Source organism: Peromyscus leucopus, chromosome 9 (assembly GCF_004664715.2).
Source record: "Peromyscus leucopus breed LL Stock chromosome 9, UCI_PerLeu_2.1, whole genome shotgun sequence".
NCBI lineage: Eukaryota > Metazoa > Chordata > Mammalia > Rodentia > Cricetidae > Peromyscus > Peromyscus leucopus.
Genome location: NC_051070.1, coordinates 33,777,193 through 33,798,010, shown reverse-complemented (window position 1 = coordinate 33,798,010; position 20,818 = coordinate 33,777,193). Strand labels below are relative to the sequence as shown.

The window sequence follows — 20,818 nt, the reverse complement described above, 5'->3', positions numbered from 1 at the left end:
ACTCATTTAAAATTGTAATTTATAATTAATAACTGCAGGTTAATAATTATTCATATATGTTAATCAAACTTACAGTCATGTTAAAGTATACATACACATACTTCAATTAGGTAGGTAATTATCAAACACTTCAAAGACCAACAGAATATGGCATTTAAAAAGTTTCAAAACTTTGTATTAAGTCCAATTTCAAAAGTCCCCATAGTCCATCACTGTCTCAACAATGTGTAGAAGTCTGAAATTCAGAGTCTCTTCTGGGACTCATGAAATCTTTTACCTATATCTCCTGTAAAATCAAAATTAAAAAGTAGATCAAATACTTTCAACATATAATGACATAGGATATACATTAATGTTCCAAAATGGAGAAAAGAGAGGGTAGTGAGGAAAGACTGGATCAAAGCAAGACTACAAACCAGCTGAACAAATTCTAAACTCTCTATCTCCATGTTTGATATTGAAGCACTCTTCAGGTACCCAACTATTTCAGCTCTATTGACTGAAAAACAAACTTCTTTCTCTTGGACTGGTTCAATACCCCCATTAGCAGCTTTCCTTAGCAGGTATCCTGTGACTCTGGCATCTCTAAAATTTTGGGGTCTCCAAAGCAATCCAGGCTCACCCTTACAGCTTCACACAATGACTTCACTAGGTCCCCTTCAGGGAAATCCCTGCTGTATACCTGCCATCACTAGCTTTCCTTAATTACAGAGGAAGATTTCATAAGCCCATTTTTCTATCCTTGACTTTAAACCCAGAACCACATGGCTCAAACAATCAAGTTCTGCCTCTTGCTGGGGCTGGATATAGTCTACTTTTCAATTACATCTTCACCAGCTTCCTGTTCTGGGTGGTTTTCTTCACTGTCTAAGCTTAGCTATCCTAAAACTGGATCAGTAGACCAGGCTGGTCTACAATTTAGAGATCTCCCTGCCTCTGCCTCTGGAGTGCTTGTATTGAAGGAGTGTTCTGCCAGATCTTACTCTGGATTTTTCTTCAATCCCTTTTCAGAGTTGGAAGTTTAGCTGGGTGGAATCTTCCCCTAGGGTCACCATTTCCTTTATTCCCTTTCTTAATCTCCTTATCTCCTGGAACACATCATTTTGTTCTATTCCACTTTTTGGTGCTTCTTTTTTCCTCAATCGGTACATTTCATATTTTTACTGGTTTAGCTTTTTCCATTTTCATTATAATTGTTCATAAGAGTGAGCACTAGTAAACACACAATAGATTCTAAACTAGGCTATTTTGAGATTCCCTTTGCAAATGAACTTAATCCAAATCTCTCCACTTTAGCCTCAGGCAGACTCTTCAGACAAGGGCAAATAGCAGCCACATTCTTCAACAAAATATCATGAGAAAAATCTCTAGGCAACATATTAAAATCCTTCTCCTTGTAAACCTCTTGAACCATGCTCCCACGTTTCAAATCACCCTCATCTCCACTGTCTTCCATATCCCATTAGGCAGTGCTTAAATCATCCCAATGCTTTCTTAAGGCAAATTCCCCAATTCCAAATTTCTCCAAACAATAGCATGCTTGGTCCAATCACAGCAATATTCTAGTCTGTGAAGAGACAGCATGACCATGGCAACTCTTAGAAAGGAAAAATATTTAATTGTGGTGACTTGTATTTTCAGAGGTTAAGCACATTTTCTTTATGGTGGCATGCTGGCAGACATGGTGCAGGAGAAGGAGTTTAGAGTTCTTTGTCTTCGTTTGCAGGCAACAGGAAGTGAACTGTCATACTCTACATGGTTTAAATATTTATGAGACCTCAAAGCTCACCTCCAGGGTGACACTCTTCCTCTAGGAAGGGCACACCTACTCCACCAAGGCCATTCCTACTAATAGTGCCATTCAAACCACCATAACCATCATCCATCTCAATATTTCTTTTTATCTTGTAAAACTGAAACTGAATACATCTTCAACCAAAACTATTACACATTGCTATAATCCCCTGAAAAACACCCTTGCATTTGATTGCTGGATTATTATTTTTTATTTCATTAATTTAGTCATAAAAGAAGAACTGTATAGTATCTCTCTCTCGCTCTCTCTCTCTCTCTCTCTCTCTCTCTCTCTCTCTGTATGTCTGTGTGTATGTATGTGTCTATGACTGGCTTATCTCAGTTAGCATAATGTAATCAATATTTTTTATAAAGTTAAATGATATTCTATTTTGACAAGAATAATAGATTATACTAGTCAAGAAGTGATAGGAACTCAAATCAGTAGTTCTTAAAATATCCTTGGTGGGGGCCAAGAGCTGCAAAAGAGAGGTCTAGTTCCTGATTCCAGTTTTCTCTTACCATTCTTTAGAAGTAATACATGAGGATGTGACTATAATTCTTGTGGGTGAATCGACTGTATTTGGCATCTCCTTTTTTGATTAGGCCTATGAAAGAGACCTCAAACTACAAATTCTGTTTTATGCCAGTCCTGAGGACCCTCTTTTTCTACTCAAGAGATCTATCCCTAATTTCTCTTAAGCTACTTATTGTGAAATATTTAGAAAATTTGATCACTTGCACTATATGTATTTGATTCTTTGAAATCTGGAAATAAAAACCCTTTACCCACTGGTTCCAGGGGGCCTAGTTTGCTGAAGTGTGATCTGGGATTCTACCTTCCTGAGCTAAGTTCATCAAAAGATATAAAGTCTCTTTGGAATCCATAGACACACAAGCTTTTCCATAAAAAGTTTATGCAATTGCTGTATTTTACTTATCCATTCATTCACTGATGATTATTGGAATTTCTGAAATTGTTTATTTCTTGTGAATAAAGTTGTTAAGTACATGTGCACCCACAGACACTGCTCATTGAGATTTTTGCTTAATATATTCTTGAGTGTGTATCAAAAGAAATCCATAATTCTACACAATGTGAGGTGATGAAAGTCTACCATAACTACTCTTTTGTAACAAATATTCTTTATCACTAAAAAATAGCCATTTAATCAATATCAGATTATTGTGGATAATATTTTAAGAAGTCTTGACCAAAAAAAACTCATGCATGGTATCTGATCTGAAGTCATGGTCAAGTGCTAGCAGTGGCTACATTTGTTTTGATGCTAGACAAAACAAAATACCTAACATAGCTCTATCAAGTGATTGGAATGTTATATTGTTAGCAATGAGCTAGTCAGTAGCCACTGACAGGATAAACAATCACCCACAAAACCTCTCTAAAATGCTTAGACTTCTTTGGACAATGATGACTTTTCTATGGTCAAATAATATATGGGATAGCATAAGAATATAGTAAATTCTTCAGCCCACAAAATAAGGCTCTACTGCACCTAATGACTAGTCTTACAAAATTACATCAGAAAAAAATCTCTACAGGATTCCATTGACCAAAGAAGTCACAAAAGCAGCCAATTCAAACTGTTCTAATTCATGTGGATGAAGATGGGACACAAATTTCCTTTCAATGAGAATAAAGTCAAAGGCTTTTCAAAGTGTCTTTTAACCAACACAGGCTAAACTAGACTACAGAATGATATGTTAGGGTTATCTAAAATGAACCATTTAGAGAATTTACAATTAGAATACAGCAACTGGCTTTGAGTTCATGCTCTTGCATTTAAATAGAGTGAAATCTGCACATCAATTCTTTTCAAATGAAAAGCATATTGGACTGACAATGACCTCATCATGACCTTGTCATATAGGTTCTAAAAATGTTGGTAAAAATGTTTTTTAAATGTCAGATTAAAACATAAATTATATAAATTATAAAGCATTTGCCAAGAAAAATTCTAACCATCATTGTAATAAAGTATCTAAAAATATAAGTTATTTAAAAATATAGGAAGATCATAGAGAACAAAATTGTCTGTCTAAGAAGTTTCAATTTAAAGAGCAAGAATGTGAAGAATATTATAAACAATAAAAATAAACTCAGGAAGAATAGCTAGGTAGTAAAAAAAAGGAAAAATCACAAAATGAGTCAGCTTCTAATAGATTAATGACATCCTGCCAATGAGACCAATCTAAATATTTCAGTATCAAAAATATTATGGACAATAATCAACTCATTATATCAACAAGGACAGAAAACATGTATTTACAACATTGCTTAATGGATTACTAAACAGTAACAATTTCATACAGTAACAATGATGTTAATGGAATTGAATTAGTGTTTTGTTTTAAACAAAAAATCTAATTACATTTTTTCTACTCCTTAAGTTACATCCTCCTTGATGAAACACAGTCTTTTTTTTTCATTTTTTTATTAAGAAATTTTCTACTCACTCTACATACCACCCACAGATCCTATCTCCTCCTTCCTTCCAATCCACCCCACTCTCCACATCCCCCAAGTTAAGATCTCCCATGGGGAGTCAGCAGAGCCTGGCACACTGAGCCAAGGCAGGTCCAAGCCCCTCTCCACTGCACCAAGACTCCATAAGGCTTTACACCATAGTCACCAGGCTCCCAAAAGCCTGCCCATGCACCAGGGTCAGATCCCAATTCCCCTGCCTGGGTGCCTCCCAAACAATTCGAACCAAACAACCATCTTCTGTATTGAGAGGGCCTAGTCCAGTCCCATGGGTGCTCCACAGCCACCAGTCTACAGTTCATAGACTTCCACTAGTGTGGCCGGTCATCTCTGCACATCTTCCCATCATGATCTCAAGAACCCCCACCTGCAGAATCTCTCCTCTCTCTCAACAATTGGATTGCCAGAGCTCAGCCTGGTACCTGGCTGTGGATCTCTGCATCTACCTTCATCAGTCACTGGACAAAGGCTCTATGATGATAGTTAGGTTATTCACTAGACCAGTCACCAGAATAGACCAGTCCAGGCATCCTCTGGACCACTGCCAGCAATCCAAGGTGAGGTCATCCTTGTGGATTCTTGAGAGCCTTCCCAAGCACTCTGCCTCTTCCTATTCCCATGATGTCCTCATCTATCATGGTATCTCACTCCCTGCCCTCCCACTCTATCCCTATTCCAGGTTGACCCTCTGTAGATGTAACCAACCGTCTTATTAAAATAAGAAACACAGAACCAATGTAAAAGAGAAAGCCGAGAGGTAAGAGCTCAGATCTAAAATCTTACCTCCTGCAGTGCCCCTAGCTTCCCCGAAGGAGAGAGCTACTTCCTGTGTGTCTGTCTTTAAATGGTCTTTCTGTTCTGCCTTCTCATTGGTTGTAAACCCAAACACGTGACTGCCTCATCACTGCCTGTAAGTACTGCCCTCCAGGTGTTAAAGGCATATGTCTCCAATGCTGGCTGTATCCCTGAACATACAGAGATCTATCTAGCTCTTCTACCAAGTGCGGGGATTAAAGACGTGTGCCACCGCGACCACCACCGCCACCACCACGCTCTTGCTATGGCTCTAATAGCTCTGACCCCCAGGCAACTTTATTTATTAACATACAATGAAAATCACATTTCAGTACAAATAAAATACCACCATAACCCTCCCATTTCCCTATGTTCTCATCCCCTACTCCTCACCCTCTGCCCCCCCATACCCAGTCTGCTCATGTAGATCTCATCCACTTCTCCTTCACAGGGTCATCCATGTGTCCCTCCGAGGGTCTTTCCCTGTTAGCTAGCCTTTCTGGAGCTGTGGGTTGCAGTCTTGCCATCCCTTCCCTCACATCTAGTATCCACTTATGAGTGAGTACATACTGTTTGCCCTTCTGAGTCTGGGTTACCTCACTCAGGATGATAATTTCCTAGTTCCATCAATTTGCCTGCATATTTCATGATAACCATTGTTTTTTACTGCTGAGTAGTACTCCATTGTGTATATGTGCCACATTTTCTTTATCCATTCCTCAGTTGAGGAGCATCTAGGTGAAATACAAAGTCTTAATAAACTTCTCTAAGCTCTTGCCTTTCCTCCCACCTGCTCTGTTCTGTTATTTCCAGGAGTTGTATGATTTGACTTGATTTACCTTTCTTTATCTGCTGCTTTCTTTGAGTGAGATTTTTAACTAAATTATATTTGTTGTTTGGGTCATATACTATCATCCCTAGCATTCTTAAAACCTTTTTGCTTTATACTTCAAGTGAGGGTGAAGAACTACTTCATAGTATTTCCATAGCAACTTGTATAAATGCTCATGGTAACACCATGCTTTGCTAAACTACCTTACAACAGTTAAAACAGGAAAACTTCATCTTTATACTGCAGATTTATTAAACAACACAGTCAATCATTTTAAACTATGTATTCATTACTATTTTTATAAGGTCATAGTTGCAAAAGCTTTTCTGGTAATGCCTTAGATAATATTCTAATTCCCAGATTGTGCTCAGCATGTTAAATGATATAGCACAAAGATATTCCCTTTATATTTGTTCATATATTACATGAATAATTCAACATTCTTTATTATCTGTTATTCCACAGCATATATCATATATATATATCACATTTTATATCACTATACTTATGTACATATACATCAGTAATCTTTACTGAAGAAAATAATAAGTACTTATTTATCATTCTATATCTTATTCATAAAAGTATTTCTCCAAATAACAGGCCCTATGCCTTGCATTTGGCAGTCAGTGAATATTTTTTAACTGAATCAAACTGAATATTGGCCATTTGTCAGTTTTTATAATAACACTCTTCCATCCAGAGAAGGCTCATATACACAGTCCTGAAAACTCACATTTGTCCTCATAAATGTTATGAAGATAAAGAAGATAATGGTTTTCATATTTCTATAAAAATGCAGATCTTTATCTTATCCATATTGATTTGTTCTACAGAAATTTTCAACCAACAAAGATGTAAGGAGAATTTAATCTCAATCTGCTTTGTATTGTCTCCATCTGCAGCTTGACATATTTGCTTTATATAGTCTTTGTCATTAAATCAAATATCCATTTTCTGTTACTACATCTAAAAATCTGAGCAGCAAAATGATAAACCTTCAGCAGGGTCCACAGAAGGTCAAAGATTGCAAAATCTTGCATTGAAACAAATTCTGACTGTAATAAAGCATGCTCCATAATAGCCATTGTCTACTATTTTTTTTAAGTTCATTTTACTTATACTACAGTACTCACATGTTACCCACAAGAGAAAAGTTGTGTGACTTTATAGTTTGTCCTTTATCTTGGAGTGTATTAACAATTTACTTCTCTGCGGTAATTTGTTGTATTAAAAACATTGATTCCATTTATATTTAAGTACTATATATTGTTGCTAGAGTTTTCCACCTTGCCCACAGTCAGGACAAATCTTTGTCACCCGCCAGTCCCACAGCCGCTCAGATCCAACCAAGTAAACACAGAGACTTATAGTGCTTACAAACTGTATGGCCGTGGCAGGCTTCTTGCTAACTGTGCTTATAGCTTAAATTAGTCCATTTCCATAAATCTATATCTTAAAGTAATCCATTTCTACAAATCTATACCTCGCCACATGGCTGGTGGCTTATCGGCGTCTTCACATGCTGCTGGTCATGGCCGCGGCTGCAGTGTCTCTGGTCATGGTGGCGGCTGCTGGCAGTCAGTCCTTCTGCCTTCCTGTCCTTTTATTTCTCCTCTCTGTTAGTCCCGCCTATCCTTCCTGCCTAGCCACAGCCGATCAGGTTTTATTTATTGATCAATCAGAACAACTTGACATACAGACCATCCCCCAGCACAGCCAAGTGCAGACCATCTCAAACACCTGCACTCAGGCCCATGGTCCTAATCATCCTCTATACGGACCTGCTGGGTAAAGCCACAAAGAACCCAAGAAGGGCTCCCACAGGACATACAGATCATCCCACAGCAATATATAATTAAGGAATTACATTTTCTAAAGTGATTTCTGATGATAATTCCAATCACTAATCCCTATATTGCTAGAGTTCTTTTGAATGACTTCAGGCAAGTAAGTTGTAATATTCATTTCTTTCCATGAATTTGTAAGTGAAGATACTTAAGCAATACTTTTATCTGAATATTATACCCTTTTGCAAAAGTAAATTTCTTTACTTAGTTCTAGTTAGGAAATTTTTTTTCATTTGTTTGTTTAGATTTGTTGTTGTTTTGTTTTTTACTATGATAGGCCATCAGACTCTGCTCTTATATGAACTAAGTATAGGCACAATGACTGTGAACCTTCATACTTGAGATTAATTACTATATTATTTTCATATACTAAAGTTCTTTACTTTGATTTGCAAGTGAAATGACATAGCCTCTTTTTTTTTTTTTTTTTTTTTTTTTTTTTTTTTTTTTTGGTTTTTCGAGACAGGGTTTCTCTGTGTAGCTTTGCGCCTTTCCTGGAACTCACTTGGTAGCCCAGGCTGGCCTCGAACTCACAGAGATCCTCCTGGCTCTGCCTCCCGAGTGCTGGGATTAAAGGCGTGTGCCACCACCGCCCGACTTGACATAGCCATTTTAATGTAAAATTGTGAAGCTGCCAACACGTTTGGTAAATTGGATATTAAGTGAAATTTGATAGTATACAAGAAAATTAGGACTGTGAAACAAAAAAAAGAAAATCAATACATTTTACATAGTAAAAACAGATACGATACTGAAGATGACTTGTTTTATATAGCCAAAACGGTTATAGAATTAAATCAGTTGGTTTTATACAACAAGAAAAGGTTTAGCATTTGAAGACATGAATATTAAGAAGGATAAGGAAAATTATGAAAACAGGTATATAATGGACGGACTAAATTTGCATCAATTAAGAAATTGGATTCCAACCAAAAATTTTAAAAAAGCCCTAGCCGGACAGTGGTAGCACACTCCTTTAATCTCAGCACTCAGAAGGCAGAGCCAGGTGGATCTCTGTAAGTTAAAGGCCAGCCTGGTTTACAGAATGAGATCCAGGACAGGCACCAAAACTACACAGAGAAGCACTGTCTTGAAAAAAAAAAAAAGAAAGAAAGAAATGGGATTCCTGTGCAAACTACAAGAGGAAATAAGTAACCATTGAACCACACTCAGTTATGTACTTGTGAGATTTATTAATACCTGGTATGTCAAGACAGGCTTATTATTTCAATAGAGGCTTTAACAGCAGTAGAGTAACCAACTACTTTCAAATCATATAAGTGCCATTCCAAAATATGAAACCTGTACCAGTCATCATTATAAGGGCAAAACATGTGCCTAGTTAGATAATAGGTCCAAGGGTGATAATACAATTATTATGATGATAAACAGAAATAGAGTTAAACTGACTCCATACCTAGGGAAAATGTAGTTCATATCTCTCTTCTGAAAAGGAACTTTTTACAGTACATGGAGATTACCATAGAGATCTACCAATGACCAATGTATATAGAATAAGAGTTTACAGATTTTTGAAAAGCAAAAGGAACATATATACCTCAATCCTATTGCCTAAGCTCTAGGATCATTATAGAACACAGAGTGAGAAGAGTGTAACAGGCAAGTCAGTGAATGTGTATAAGGAAACACTGTCTTATAGACATTGAGCTGGACATAGGTTCTCATAATGCTCAAAGAAGCACATACAAAATCTGTGCAGGCACAAACTAGAATAAATTCTTATGTGGAAATGGGAGCTAGGCAAGAAATAACTCCTCTAGTTTTGGATCTTTGATGATTGTTAACTGTTGGAGGAAATACCTTTGTCTCTGTGAGTGTTGCTCATGGAAACCTGATCAATCTCCACTGGAAGGTCTTGCCTCTAAGAATATTTGAGCAGCACATTTTGGTCTTAAAATATTAAAAGCAACAAACCTAATTAGGATGTAAAGTAAGGTGGCTAGGGAAGGGAAGATGGATCTCTGAAGAGTTGTGGTGGGTAAATATGATTAAATCATGTTTACAAATCATTCAGAACTAATAATCATTATACAAAAGGAAAAATTGGGAAAAGAAATGAGTTTTCAAAATAATGATGCTGAAATCACAAAGAAGAAATTCGAGAGCACATAGAACTTTTCTTCTCCAAATGAACTTTCAGTCAGTTTTAATTCTTTTGTTTTTCAGTATGAAGTTGAATTAAAAAAAAAAAAGGACAGGCTAAATGTACCATTACTTAAGGAGATGGTTTAGAAATATTCAAAATAGAAACACTCTAAAAATGAAAGAAATTTAACAAAAATGTAGATACTATTTATACAGATAAAAAGTGAACAAAAATAGATTTATATAATTAAAAATGAATGACTACATGATATTTTTATTAAAACACATTATAATCAGTAGATAAAAATATTTTTAATGTATATGAATATAAAGTTGTATGAAATACATATATATTCTATTTTTTTAGGTTCAGGATGTTTGTTTCAAACTTCTATCATTTATTTATAGTTAAAAATAACTTCAAAATCTTTGTAGACTTGATTCTGGCAGTGAGTGACTCACATGTGAACATATTACTTTCAGTGGTTATCTAAGGTAAGGAAGAAAGAACACAGGAATCTCTATACACTTTCTATTAAAGTAGAAAAAGTCATTTTCTGATGGAAAGGGTCATTAGCATCAATGTAGCTTTAATGGACTTTGTCAAAATTATTCCTTAAAATTGGTATACTGTCATGAGTGGGACAGTAAAGATGAAAACAAATTGAAGATGAAATCATTTTGCTGGTGAATAAAAGTTAAAGGTCAAAGAGGTTTGTAGCTCCTTTGTGTATTACTGGAATGGTTAAGAAGCTAGAATTCATTTTGATTATTTCTATTCCAAAAAATTCTGTTAATAGAAAAGAAGGGAATAAGGAAGTTGTTACAGAATTCATTATGTTTACATGTTCAATGCATAAAAAAATTGGAAAACATACTAATGATTCAGTCAAGCCAAATTATAACTCCTTGTTTCCTTGAATTTTTAAATATTTGTTTCATAAAATTCCTTTTTATCATGTAAAAACAAGGGTCTACATAGAATAAATTTAATAACATTAGGAAAACAAGCATTTATTTTTTGGAATGTATCATAATATAAAATAAGAGTCTTGTATGTTGAGTTGTCCTCAAATTAAATGTATGAAGAGATCATTGTATCTTGTACTGCTGCCTTCCAAATGCAATCACTCATTATGTGGACCTTCTCAGATTTATCCAGGCCATTTTAAACAACTTTTCTTCATTTTAATATTACCTTTAAAACAATTAAGTTCATATCTTGTATTTATAAAGGGACATTTTCTGGTGATTGTGAGACATCATGTGCCAGGAATTGAACTCAGGAACTCTAGGAAGAGCAGTTAGTGCTCTTAACTACTGAGCCAGAGAGGCCCACAGAAATCCACAAAGATACCCCCACAATAGACTGCTGGCAATGGTCGAGAGACAGCCCGAACGGACCTACTCTGGTGATGAGATGGCCAAACACCCTAATTGTCATGCCATAAACCCCATTCAATGACTGAGGGATCTGGATGCAGAGATTCACGGCTAGGCCCTGGGTGGAGTCCAATTAGCGAGAAAGAGGAGGGTTTACATGAGCAGAATTGTTGAAACCAAGGTTGGATAAAGCACAGGGACAAATAGCCAAATGAATAGAAACACATGAACTATGAACCAATGGCTGAGGGGCCCCCAACTCGATCAGGCTCTCTGAATGGGTGAGACAGTTGATTGGCTTGATCTGTTTGGGAGGTATCCAGGCAGTGGGACCGGGTCCTGGGCTAATTACATGAGTTGGCTGTTTGAAACCTGGGATTTATGCAGGGTCGCTTGGCTCGGCCTGGAAGCAGAGGACTGGATCTGCCTGGACTGAGTCTACCAGGTTGATCTTAGTCCTGGGGGAGGGAGGCTTTGCCCTGGAGGAGGTGGGAACGGGGGTGGGGGAAAAGGGAGGGTGGCGGGAGGGGAGAGAACAAGGGAATCTGTGGCTGATATGTAGAACTGAATTGTATTGTAAAAGAAAAGAAAAGAAAAGAAAAGAAAAAAAGGGACATTTTCCTTATGAATTATGCCCTATTCTATTTTTTTGTCTACTATAAAGCTCAGATAAAGTGGGTATCATCATTCAAATTACATTTTCTCAGAAAATTAATAGCAGTTACTTGTTGTCCCTGACATTTTCAGTAAAAATTCTACTATCTCATGTCCATCATCTTTCATGAAATAATTTGAAATCATTTAATAGAATATTCTCATTCCATTTAAAAAATATAGCTTATCTGTATTTATCTACTTACAATGATTTCTGAAACTGAGTAATATCCCACCAAGCTTCAGAGATTTGGTAGAGGATATTAAGTTCTTTGTAGTGTTTCTATTTGATTCCCTCTTGATATACCTTTAAATTCATTAGAAGAAGCTATTATTATGTTAGTTATTTAGTTAGATTAACCATTAGATTATTTTTAAATAGTTCAAACTTAATTTCAAATATTATTTTGTACATCTAAAGATTAAATTACCTCCAAAAGTTTATTTTCTATTTTATATAATTGCAAGCTTCCCATAACTTCTTAGAAAGAATTAATTATCTAGCTGATATCTGTTTAATTCACTATCTTTGCATGAGTGTAAGAAGTTTACTTCTGTATGGTGAAGGTAGCTTTTGCATGGTTGGTGATGTGCTGCTGTAGAGATGTTATTTTGATTTTTTTTTTTTATTTGTGCCAGGCTATATTTGAATGGAACTGGAGCATAGAGCAGGACATCGTAGTGTGGCATGAAGCCAGGGTGAACCATTTTTCAGGAGTGCCCAATGGGGGCTGAGGGCGGTTGAATCTCAGCTAGGTGTGCAGCCATATCTGGGTACCTTCTGGGGCCATGGGGGAGGTGTTGGGCCCAGGAGGTCAGGGTATGGCTGGTGAGGTGGCGATGGAAGCCTGGGGTCCAGGCAAAGGTGACGTTTACTTGAAGGACACCCCATGTCCCAAGCCTCCAGCCACTGAAAGGAACTGAGATCTCTGGCCCCACAGAAGACAGAGTAAAAGGGACCAAGCCAAGCTCCTGGGACCCTGTGACACTAGGCACAGGATGCAAAGTGGCTAAGCCTGGAACAGCCAAGAGCAAACCAGGAAGGCAGGCCTGGAGCAAGTACTCCAGGTACGTGAGGGTCTCTCTCAGCTCCAGCTCCTGCAGTGAGTCCCTGACAGAGTAAAGAAGCCAGGAGACAAAAGGAAGAACCGGGACCTGGAGGCTGGAAGAGCTGAGGGGGCAGACACAGGTGCCTCTAAGGAAGGAGCCCTGTTCTCCTCCCCAGGAGGCCATGCAGGCTCAGGCCTCCAGAGAGGCGGCAAGGACACTTCATCCAGCTTCCGTCGCTGTGTGTAGGACTTGAGGGCTGGGGGGTGGGGGGTGGGGTCACTGAGAGATCATAAGTGCTGGGTGTCCAGCTGGGGGAGCTCGGGGGGCTGTTCTGGGGCCTTCTTTTCAGAAGCAGCCACATCTTTCTGGTCACCTGCTGGAGCTGGGACAGGAGCATCATCTGTGTCCGCCCGGAACTGCAGCTGCCCATCAGGCTTGGAGGGCAGAGCCTTCTGTTCGTGCTGTGGCTGCGGCTGCTGCTGCTGCTGCTGCTGCTGCTTCCTCTGCTCCATCTGCAGAACAGCCTGCTGCAGCTCTCTCTTCTGAGCCTCCAGGCGGTCCTGGGAGCGCCCCAGGGCCTCGGTCTCCTGGCTGAGGCGCTGGGCCTTGGCATTCAGCTCAGCCTCCCTGGCAGCAAGCTCTTCCTCAAATCGCCTCAGCTCCTCCTCTGTGTAGGCTGGATACATTTCCACTGTCTTCCATCCTCAAGAAGTTTGAACACCTGGACCCGCAGAACCAGCACACATTTGAGGCTCGGGACCTAGAGTTGCTGATCCAGATGGCCACCCGAGACCTTGCCCAGTATGATGCTGCACATCATGAAGAGTTCAAACGCTACGAGATGCTCAAGGAACATGAGCGAAGACGTTACCTGGAATCTCTGGGAGAGGAACAGCGGAAGGAGGCTGAGAGGAAGCTACAAGAGCAACAGCGCAGACACCGGGAACACCCCAAAGTAAATGTCCCCTGCAGCCAAGCCCAATTGAAGGAGGTATGGGAGGAGCTGGATGGATTGGACCCTAATAGATTCAACCCCAAGACCTTCTTCATACTACATGACATCAACAGCGATGGTGTCCTAGATGAGCAAGAGCTGGAAGCTCTCTTCACCAAGGAGTTGGAGAAGGTTTACGACCCAAAGAATGAGGAGGACGACATGAGAGAGATGGAGGAGGAGAGGCTGCGTATGAGGGAGCACGTGATGAAGAATGTGGACACCAACCAGGACCGTCTTGTGACCCTGGAGGAGTTATTTTGATTTTGAGCCCAATCAGAGATGCTTGCATATATATGCCTAGGGAGTTAATATCAAGGAAAATACAGCAATTCTTTACAAATACACAAAGTGATAAACAAATGAACTTTCATTAAAAAGAAACTCCAGATTGTATTAATTACTTACCTATAAGTTTTATTAAATTGACTTTCTCTTTGAGATAAAAATTGCATTCCTTTCTGAACATGTGTGAACTATACATGTTTATAAAGAAAGAATAAGAAACCTGAAATATGCTTTATTTATATATCACATTCATTTGGGCACAAATGTAGCCTTAATAATATTGACTCAAATAATATATCCAATAGATATTTGATTAGGAATATCAGAAAAATCTAGAAAAGATATGTGTATACAAAATGTGCAAATACTAGATCTCATATACCTTGTAACTCATATTTTCACCTTTATTTAGTTTTTGCTGGTAAAAGTACAGCTGAGTATGAATTGTGCTTGAAGAATCACTATATTACATTACAATAATTTAAACTCAGAATTCTAGATAATAACAAAGTCAGGTTTCTCAATTTTAAAAGATAGTTTCATGTTCAGTGTTACCAACTTTGTGAAGTTTTCCAGCAATACACATATCTTTAGCAATTTTAGTGGTAAATTAAATATTGCCTCCTGTATAATTCTGACTAACATTGTCATCACTTTAAATTAAAATGGATTTTAAATTATATATAAATTATGTGTGTGGATTCATGTTTCCTGTGGATATGTATGTGCATGTAATTACAAGTGTGTGTGAGTGTGTATGGAGAACAGAGGAAACTGTGGGTTGTTATTCATCTTATTTCGTGAGTTATGGTTTCATATTTTCCTGGAGCTTAACAATTATGATAGGCTAGATGGCCAATAAGACCCAAATATCTCCCTTATCACTGTGTTAACACTTCTGAAATTAAAAACATACATTACCACACCTGGCTGTTTTGGTTTGGTTTTCAATTGTTGTTTGGTGACTTGGTTGGTTTTATGGATATACTTTATCTATTTGTTTTATAGAGATATTTTTTAAATTTTATTATATATGTATAAGTGCTTACATATGAATACCATGAGTGTGTCTTCTGCCTGTTGAGGTCAGAAGAGATGCAAGATTTCCTGGATCTGGAGTGCTAGAGGTGTGAGCTGCTGTGTGTGTGTTGGGGGGTAAGATTTGGGGAACTGAATCTTGGTTCTTTTAACCATTAAGTAATTTCTCTAATTTTCTGACTTTTAAAAATATGAATAATGTGGAACCAAACCCAGTTCTCCATACTTTGTTGCAGTGTAAATTAGTTTTAGAAGTATACTAATGATCAAACTCATAACTAATATTTCAATGTTAAGCGAATCACAAATGAATAATGTAAGCAAGTCAATTCTATTTATGTATACTTTAAGAATTTTCCTGTCCTCAGTGCATGAGCTGGCTGTTTGGAACCTGGGGCTTATGCAGGGACATTTAGCTCAGCCTGGGAGGAGGGTACTGGACCTGCCTGAACTGAATCTACAAGGTTGAACTCAATCCCCAGGGGAGTCTTTGCCCTGGAGGAAATGGAAATGGGGGGTGGGTTGGAGGGAACACAGGGGGGTGGCAGGAGGGGGGAGGACAAGGGAATCTGTGGCTGATATGTAAAATTAAATTATAAAATGAAAATAAATAAATAAATAAATAAATAAATAAGAATTTTCTTAAGTATCTGTAATGTTGGAAAGAGTATCAAAGACATTTGTGGGGAAATTTAAGAATCTTCATATGACTTTGTAATATTACAATTATATTTAACATCACATTCATAACTTTACCAAAATTCACAATTAATTCATCTCATGCGTGCATAATTACCTTCCTTGGTGATTTAAAACAGGAAACACTTATTGCCATATATTTCTGTAAGCCAGCAATCCTACAGATGTCTCACAAGTTTATGATGAGAGAAACAATGTACTTCTCTCCTTTGTAGAAGCTTTAAAGTGTACCATTTCCCTACTTCTTGCACCACATATACACTAACACACACACGCGCGCGCGCGCGCGCACACACACACACACACACACACACACACGTTCAAAAATGATAAGATGTAAGGAAAGTGGTTTAGAATATAGTTTAGTTGTGTGAAGCCCTAGGTTCAAATCACAGTCCTGAATAAAATTTTTGCTTTGTATGTTTGCGGCATATAAGGCCCATAAATACTTGCTAGTTATTAAAAACATGCTTAGGTAAAAAGAGGCACTTATTTTGATATTAATGTTTATTAATGCATTCAAATTATTTTTCAAGTTTTAAATGTGTCATATTTGCTGAAAGCAATGACCACCTGTGGAAAAGAATATTATAATGTCTAATTCAAAAGACATTTCGTAGCTTCAGGATTAAGTGAATTAGCCCATCAAATGATAGGTTGCTTTAAATGACAAATTTATGATTTAAGATTTTTAATTGAATGACAACCTAATGTTTATCTGATGCAAACAGTCATGATTTTCACTGCATTATATCCTTAATTTTAAAAATTATAATAACTTAAAACACTAAATTTCTGTTGTGAATGACTAAAAATGTTACCTTAGTATTTAGCCACATAACAAAATAGGAATAACACTTCAGAATCAATGATTTAAAAACAGAATAATGTGAAAATTGGATAACAAAAATATTTTATGCATAAAATTTTAATGGATTCACTCACATAAAAAGAATTAAAGATAATTTCACCTGTTAAATTCTGACTAATTATAGGCCAGAAGATTCTCTCCATGAATACCAGGTATCTACTAAGACAATAAAGAGATTTTACAAAATATAAGTATATATGTGTGTACATATACAATAGCAATGTGTAATTTAAATATACTGAAGTCTACATCATATTATAGAAATTAATTTGAATTTACTAGCAAAAATTAACATAAATATCAATAAAAATAAATAAATTTGGCTCAAAGCAAACTACCAAGCATATGTAAGTGATTTTGTGGGGTGAGCACATGAATAAATGTATCCTCTTCAAACTTCCATTCACCATTCTTTTAAAAGACAAAGAGTCCTAAAGAAGATCTGAAAGCTCTAATTAAATGAAATAGTAATTAAATAGTTGCAACAATGAAGTTACATCATGCTAAATATTGGACAGTACCCTATAGTAGTGTTTATCTGTAGAGATTTTATTGTGTAATGTTGAATTTCATTGTAGAAGATATAAAATTAAAGTAATGACTTGGTCATACCAACTTCTAAAATAATTAAAGATATTGCTATCCATTCATTATGCACATACAATATATATAAATAATTATATTTTAAATAGAGTAGTACTTAAAACAAAATAAATCCTCAATATCATAAAAGTTGACTGCTTTTCTTTTGTTATTCTCTATGTGTCCCCCTCTCTATTTCAATGTATCTTAAATTTTAATGAAAAAGATAATGGCTAGGTGACTTTGCCTTTCCTGTTTTAAATTACAGTAGACATGCTCCAATCAATAGGGCATTAACAAAATTAACATTCATAAATACATTTTTTCTGAAAATACTTTTTTGATGGAATTTTAATTTCTCTGAAATTAAATATTGTTATGCTTATTGTTAAGCTTAATTGCCTACTTTCCTGTAGTTTAGCAATGAATGTTTTTCTTTTTCTTTAGGGAAAGATCATTGATTTCCTGAGGAAGAAAAATCATTAATGACTATATCAAAAATTAATTTAATAAGTAGGTATATTTTATACTGTTGCATTATAATAACTTTGTTTTATGAAATAAAAAACAAAGGAAGTATTTCAACTTTAAATTTACTTAAAACTAAGGAAACATAATATTCAATGTGCATTAAATCTGAGGCAATACACACAAACAAATCTACATGAACACACAGGCATACCCATGTATAGAAAAGGGATATTTGAAGCATTATGTTTTACAGATGGGCACTGGGAACTAACAAAAAATATGACACATTGAAAACTCATCACTCTACAACTGCTGACATGTTGGATGAATGGATACACCATTAAGTACCTCACTTATTCTTCTGCTGAATGAAGTTGAGAAATAGTTTCCTTGAGGGAAAATGTTTGACCCACTGCGAAAATCTTTTAAGGCCATTCTTCTTTCAGGGAAGAGAGAAACAAAATCTTGGGTGTTTGAAAAATCCTTCTTTCAAGATATTGTGTTTGAAGGGCATTCTACAGATATTCTGAGAATCACGGGGAAGATAAACTAGAGACCTAAGTAGGTTCAAGGCCATGTAGGAACTATATTACAGCATATATTGTTGAGTGTTCATATAGCACTGATTCTTTGTTTCTTTTCAAAATCATTTTGAAGTTTACATAATAATTTTAAATTTTAAGTGGTGATGTTCTATGGCTTCTGTTATTTCCAGTTGAAAAAAAAATCACACTACATTCAGCATTCTAATAAAAATGTGTTGTTATGGTTTATCCTTAATAAAACTACAATGTATACTTCAAGAACATGAAAGATTCTTACTATTTAATTATTCACTGAATTCTTTTGTTAAATGAATTATCATGTTAAAGCCTATAATATACAGTCAAACAAGCTTCAATAAAGTCTCTTGCCTAAGCACCTAAATTAAAGCAATTATAAGACATAATCTGTTCACAGTCTTTTGTCTTAGAGTTAAGGGAAGGAGAACATCAACAAACATTCTTTCATGGGATCATAATGAATTTTCAGGCTAAACAACACACTGGGAAAAAAAAAAAAACAGACTTCAGTATGTAATCACTGAGCCACAGACCAGCCCTGAGACTTTGGCACAGCACACAGTCTGTCTTTCATGAGAAAAATGATGAATGAGTTGTACACAGAACATAATAAAAAAAGTCCTAATTTAAATTTTCATATAATTGTATAATACAAATAAGTTGCAGTGCTTATTTCCTTAATAATTAACATTATAGGAAAAGAGTAAAATATTACATATTTTATCTGTTGTCTAATATACACAAGGAATCTTGATTTTTTTTTACATTGGTTGAAAATAAAGAGTGCTGAGTCTATCACTAGTTTAAAAATAAACCCTGGTTATGATGCAATACCTCTATGACAAAATATCTCGGAATTCAAAAGTTAGGTTATCAGCTGGGCAGCGTTGGCACAAACCTTTAATCCCAGCATTCGGGAGGCAGAGCCAGGTGGATTTCAGTGAGGCCAGCCTAGTCTACAAAGCAAGATCCAGGACAGGAACCAAAACTACACAGAGAAACTTTATCTTGAAAAACTGAAAAAAAGAATTAAGTTATCAAATAAGTACTTAAAATACCCATTATTGAAAAAATATAGAACAAAAGTGAGAAACAATTTGTCTGCATATAATTATAAAAACCACAATCAATTTTTGCAAAGTACTATTCTCAAGATAATATAGAATGACTTAACATAATTTTTCCTGGTTATACTGATATTTGATGGTATATCATTGTTATAAATTTTATATTTATAAAGGATAAAAATAAAAAAGAAGAAAAATAATTTGATAAAAATAAAAGTAAATAATGTCCACTTTTTTCTTTCTTATGTTCACTCATTTCAACATTCTAACAGAACTCCACAAAAGTGTTCTTATGAAGTTATTGTTCTAACACACATGTGAATTTCAAGTAATAGTCATTAATGAGTCAATCAAATGTTCTCCTTGGGTTCAATGAATGTGAGCCTGTTTCTTGTTTAAATCTCCATACAGTGAGATTATATTTAGTTGGTAGAAGGTAGAGGATACAGAAGGAAAGACAGCCATTAAATGACTTTGAAAAGAGTAAAATAAGTTTGTTGCCCTACACTCATGAAAGCAAGCCTCGGAGTACAAGTTAGGACCTGGGGAAGTATACAGTGAGAAATCTCTGCCATCTTAATAACTAATTTGAACACAAACCATGTGGAGAATGAGGTAGTCAGATAAGTATCCTTGTAAGTACCTAACTGTAAGTATAATTTCACTGTTGTGAGGACTGAATATTTCTCCCTAGTATCTGTGAAGGAACCTGTTCAGTTTTCTGGGCTTATGCCAAGGAGAAGTGTATCTAGAGCATGTATAAGATTTGTTTTTCATATTCATTTGCTTGTTTGTTTTTTGAAAGTCTCAGTGCTGTTTCCAGAGTGGCTACATAATTTTATATTCCCACTAACAGTGAATGATGGCTTTCCTTTCTTTATAGGCTCCCCAACAGTTGTTCTCTTTTTTTTTTTTTTTTTTTTTTGAGAGAGAGAGAGAGAGAGAGAGAGAGAGAGAGAGAGAGAGAGAGAGAGAGAGATTCTTTGTGTAGCTTTGTGCCTTTCCTGGAACTTGCTTTGTAGACCAGGCTGGCCTTTGCCTCCTCCCAAGTGCTGGGATTAAAGGCATGCGCCACTACCGCCTGGCTTGTTCTCCGTTTTCTTTTTTTTTTTTATCATACCCATTCTAACTAGACAAAATTACAATGATTTTTGAAATTTATTTTCCCTATTGCTAAAGATAATAAATAGTTTTGATGTATTTCTTACCCATTTTGTGTCTTCTATTGAGAACCATCTTTTTAAATCGCCAGCCCATTTGTTGGGGTGGTTTTTT

At 36.2% G+C, this 20,818-nt stretch overlaps 1 protein-coding gene across 1 annotated transcript; it reads left to right on the top strand.

Annotated features, from left to right (window-relative positions):
* The first annotated feature begins 13,672 nt into the window (after positions 1–13,672).
* LOC114699824 (nucleobindin-1-like) lies at positions 13,673–14,228 on the top strand. Its single transcript, XM_037208788.1, has one exon. The coding sequence runs from the start codon at positions 13,749–13,751 to the stop codon at positions 14,226–14,228; it is 480 nt and encodes a 159-aa protein (XP_037064683.1). The 5' UTR covers positions 13,673–13,748.
* The last annotated feature ends 6,590 nt before the right edge of the window (positions 14,229–20,818 follow it).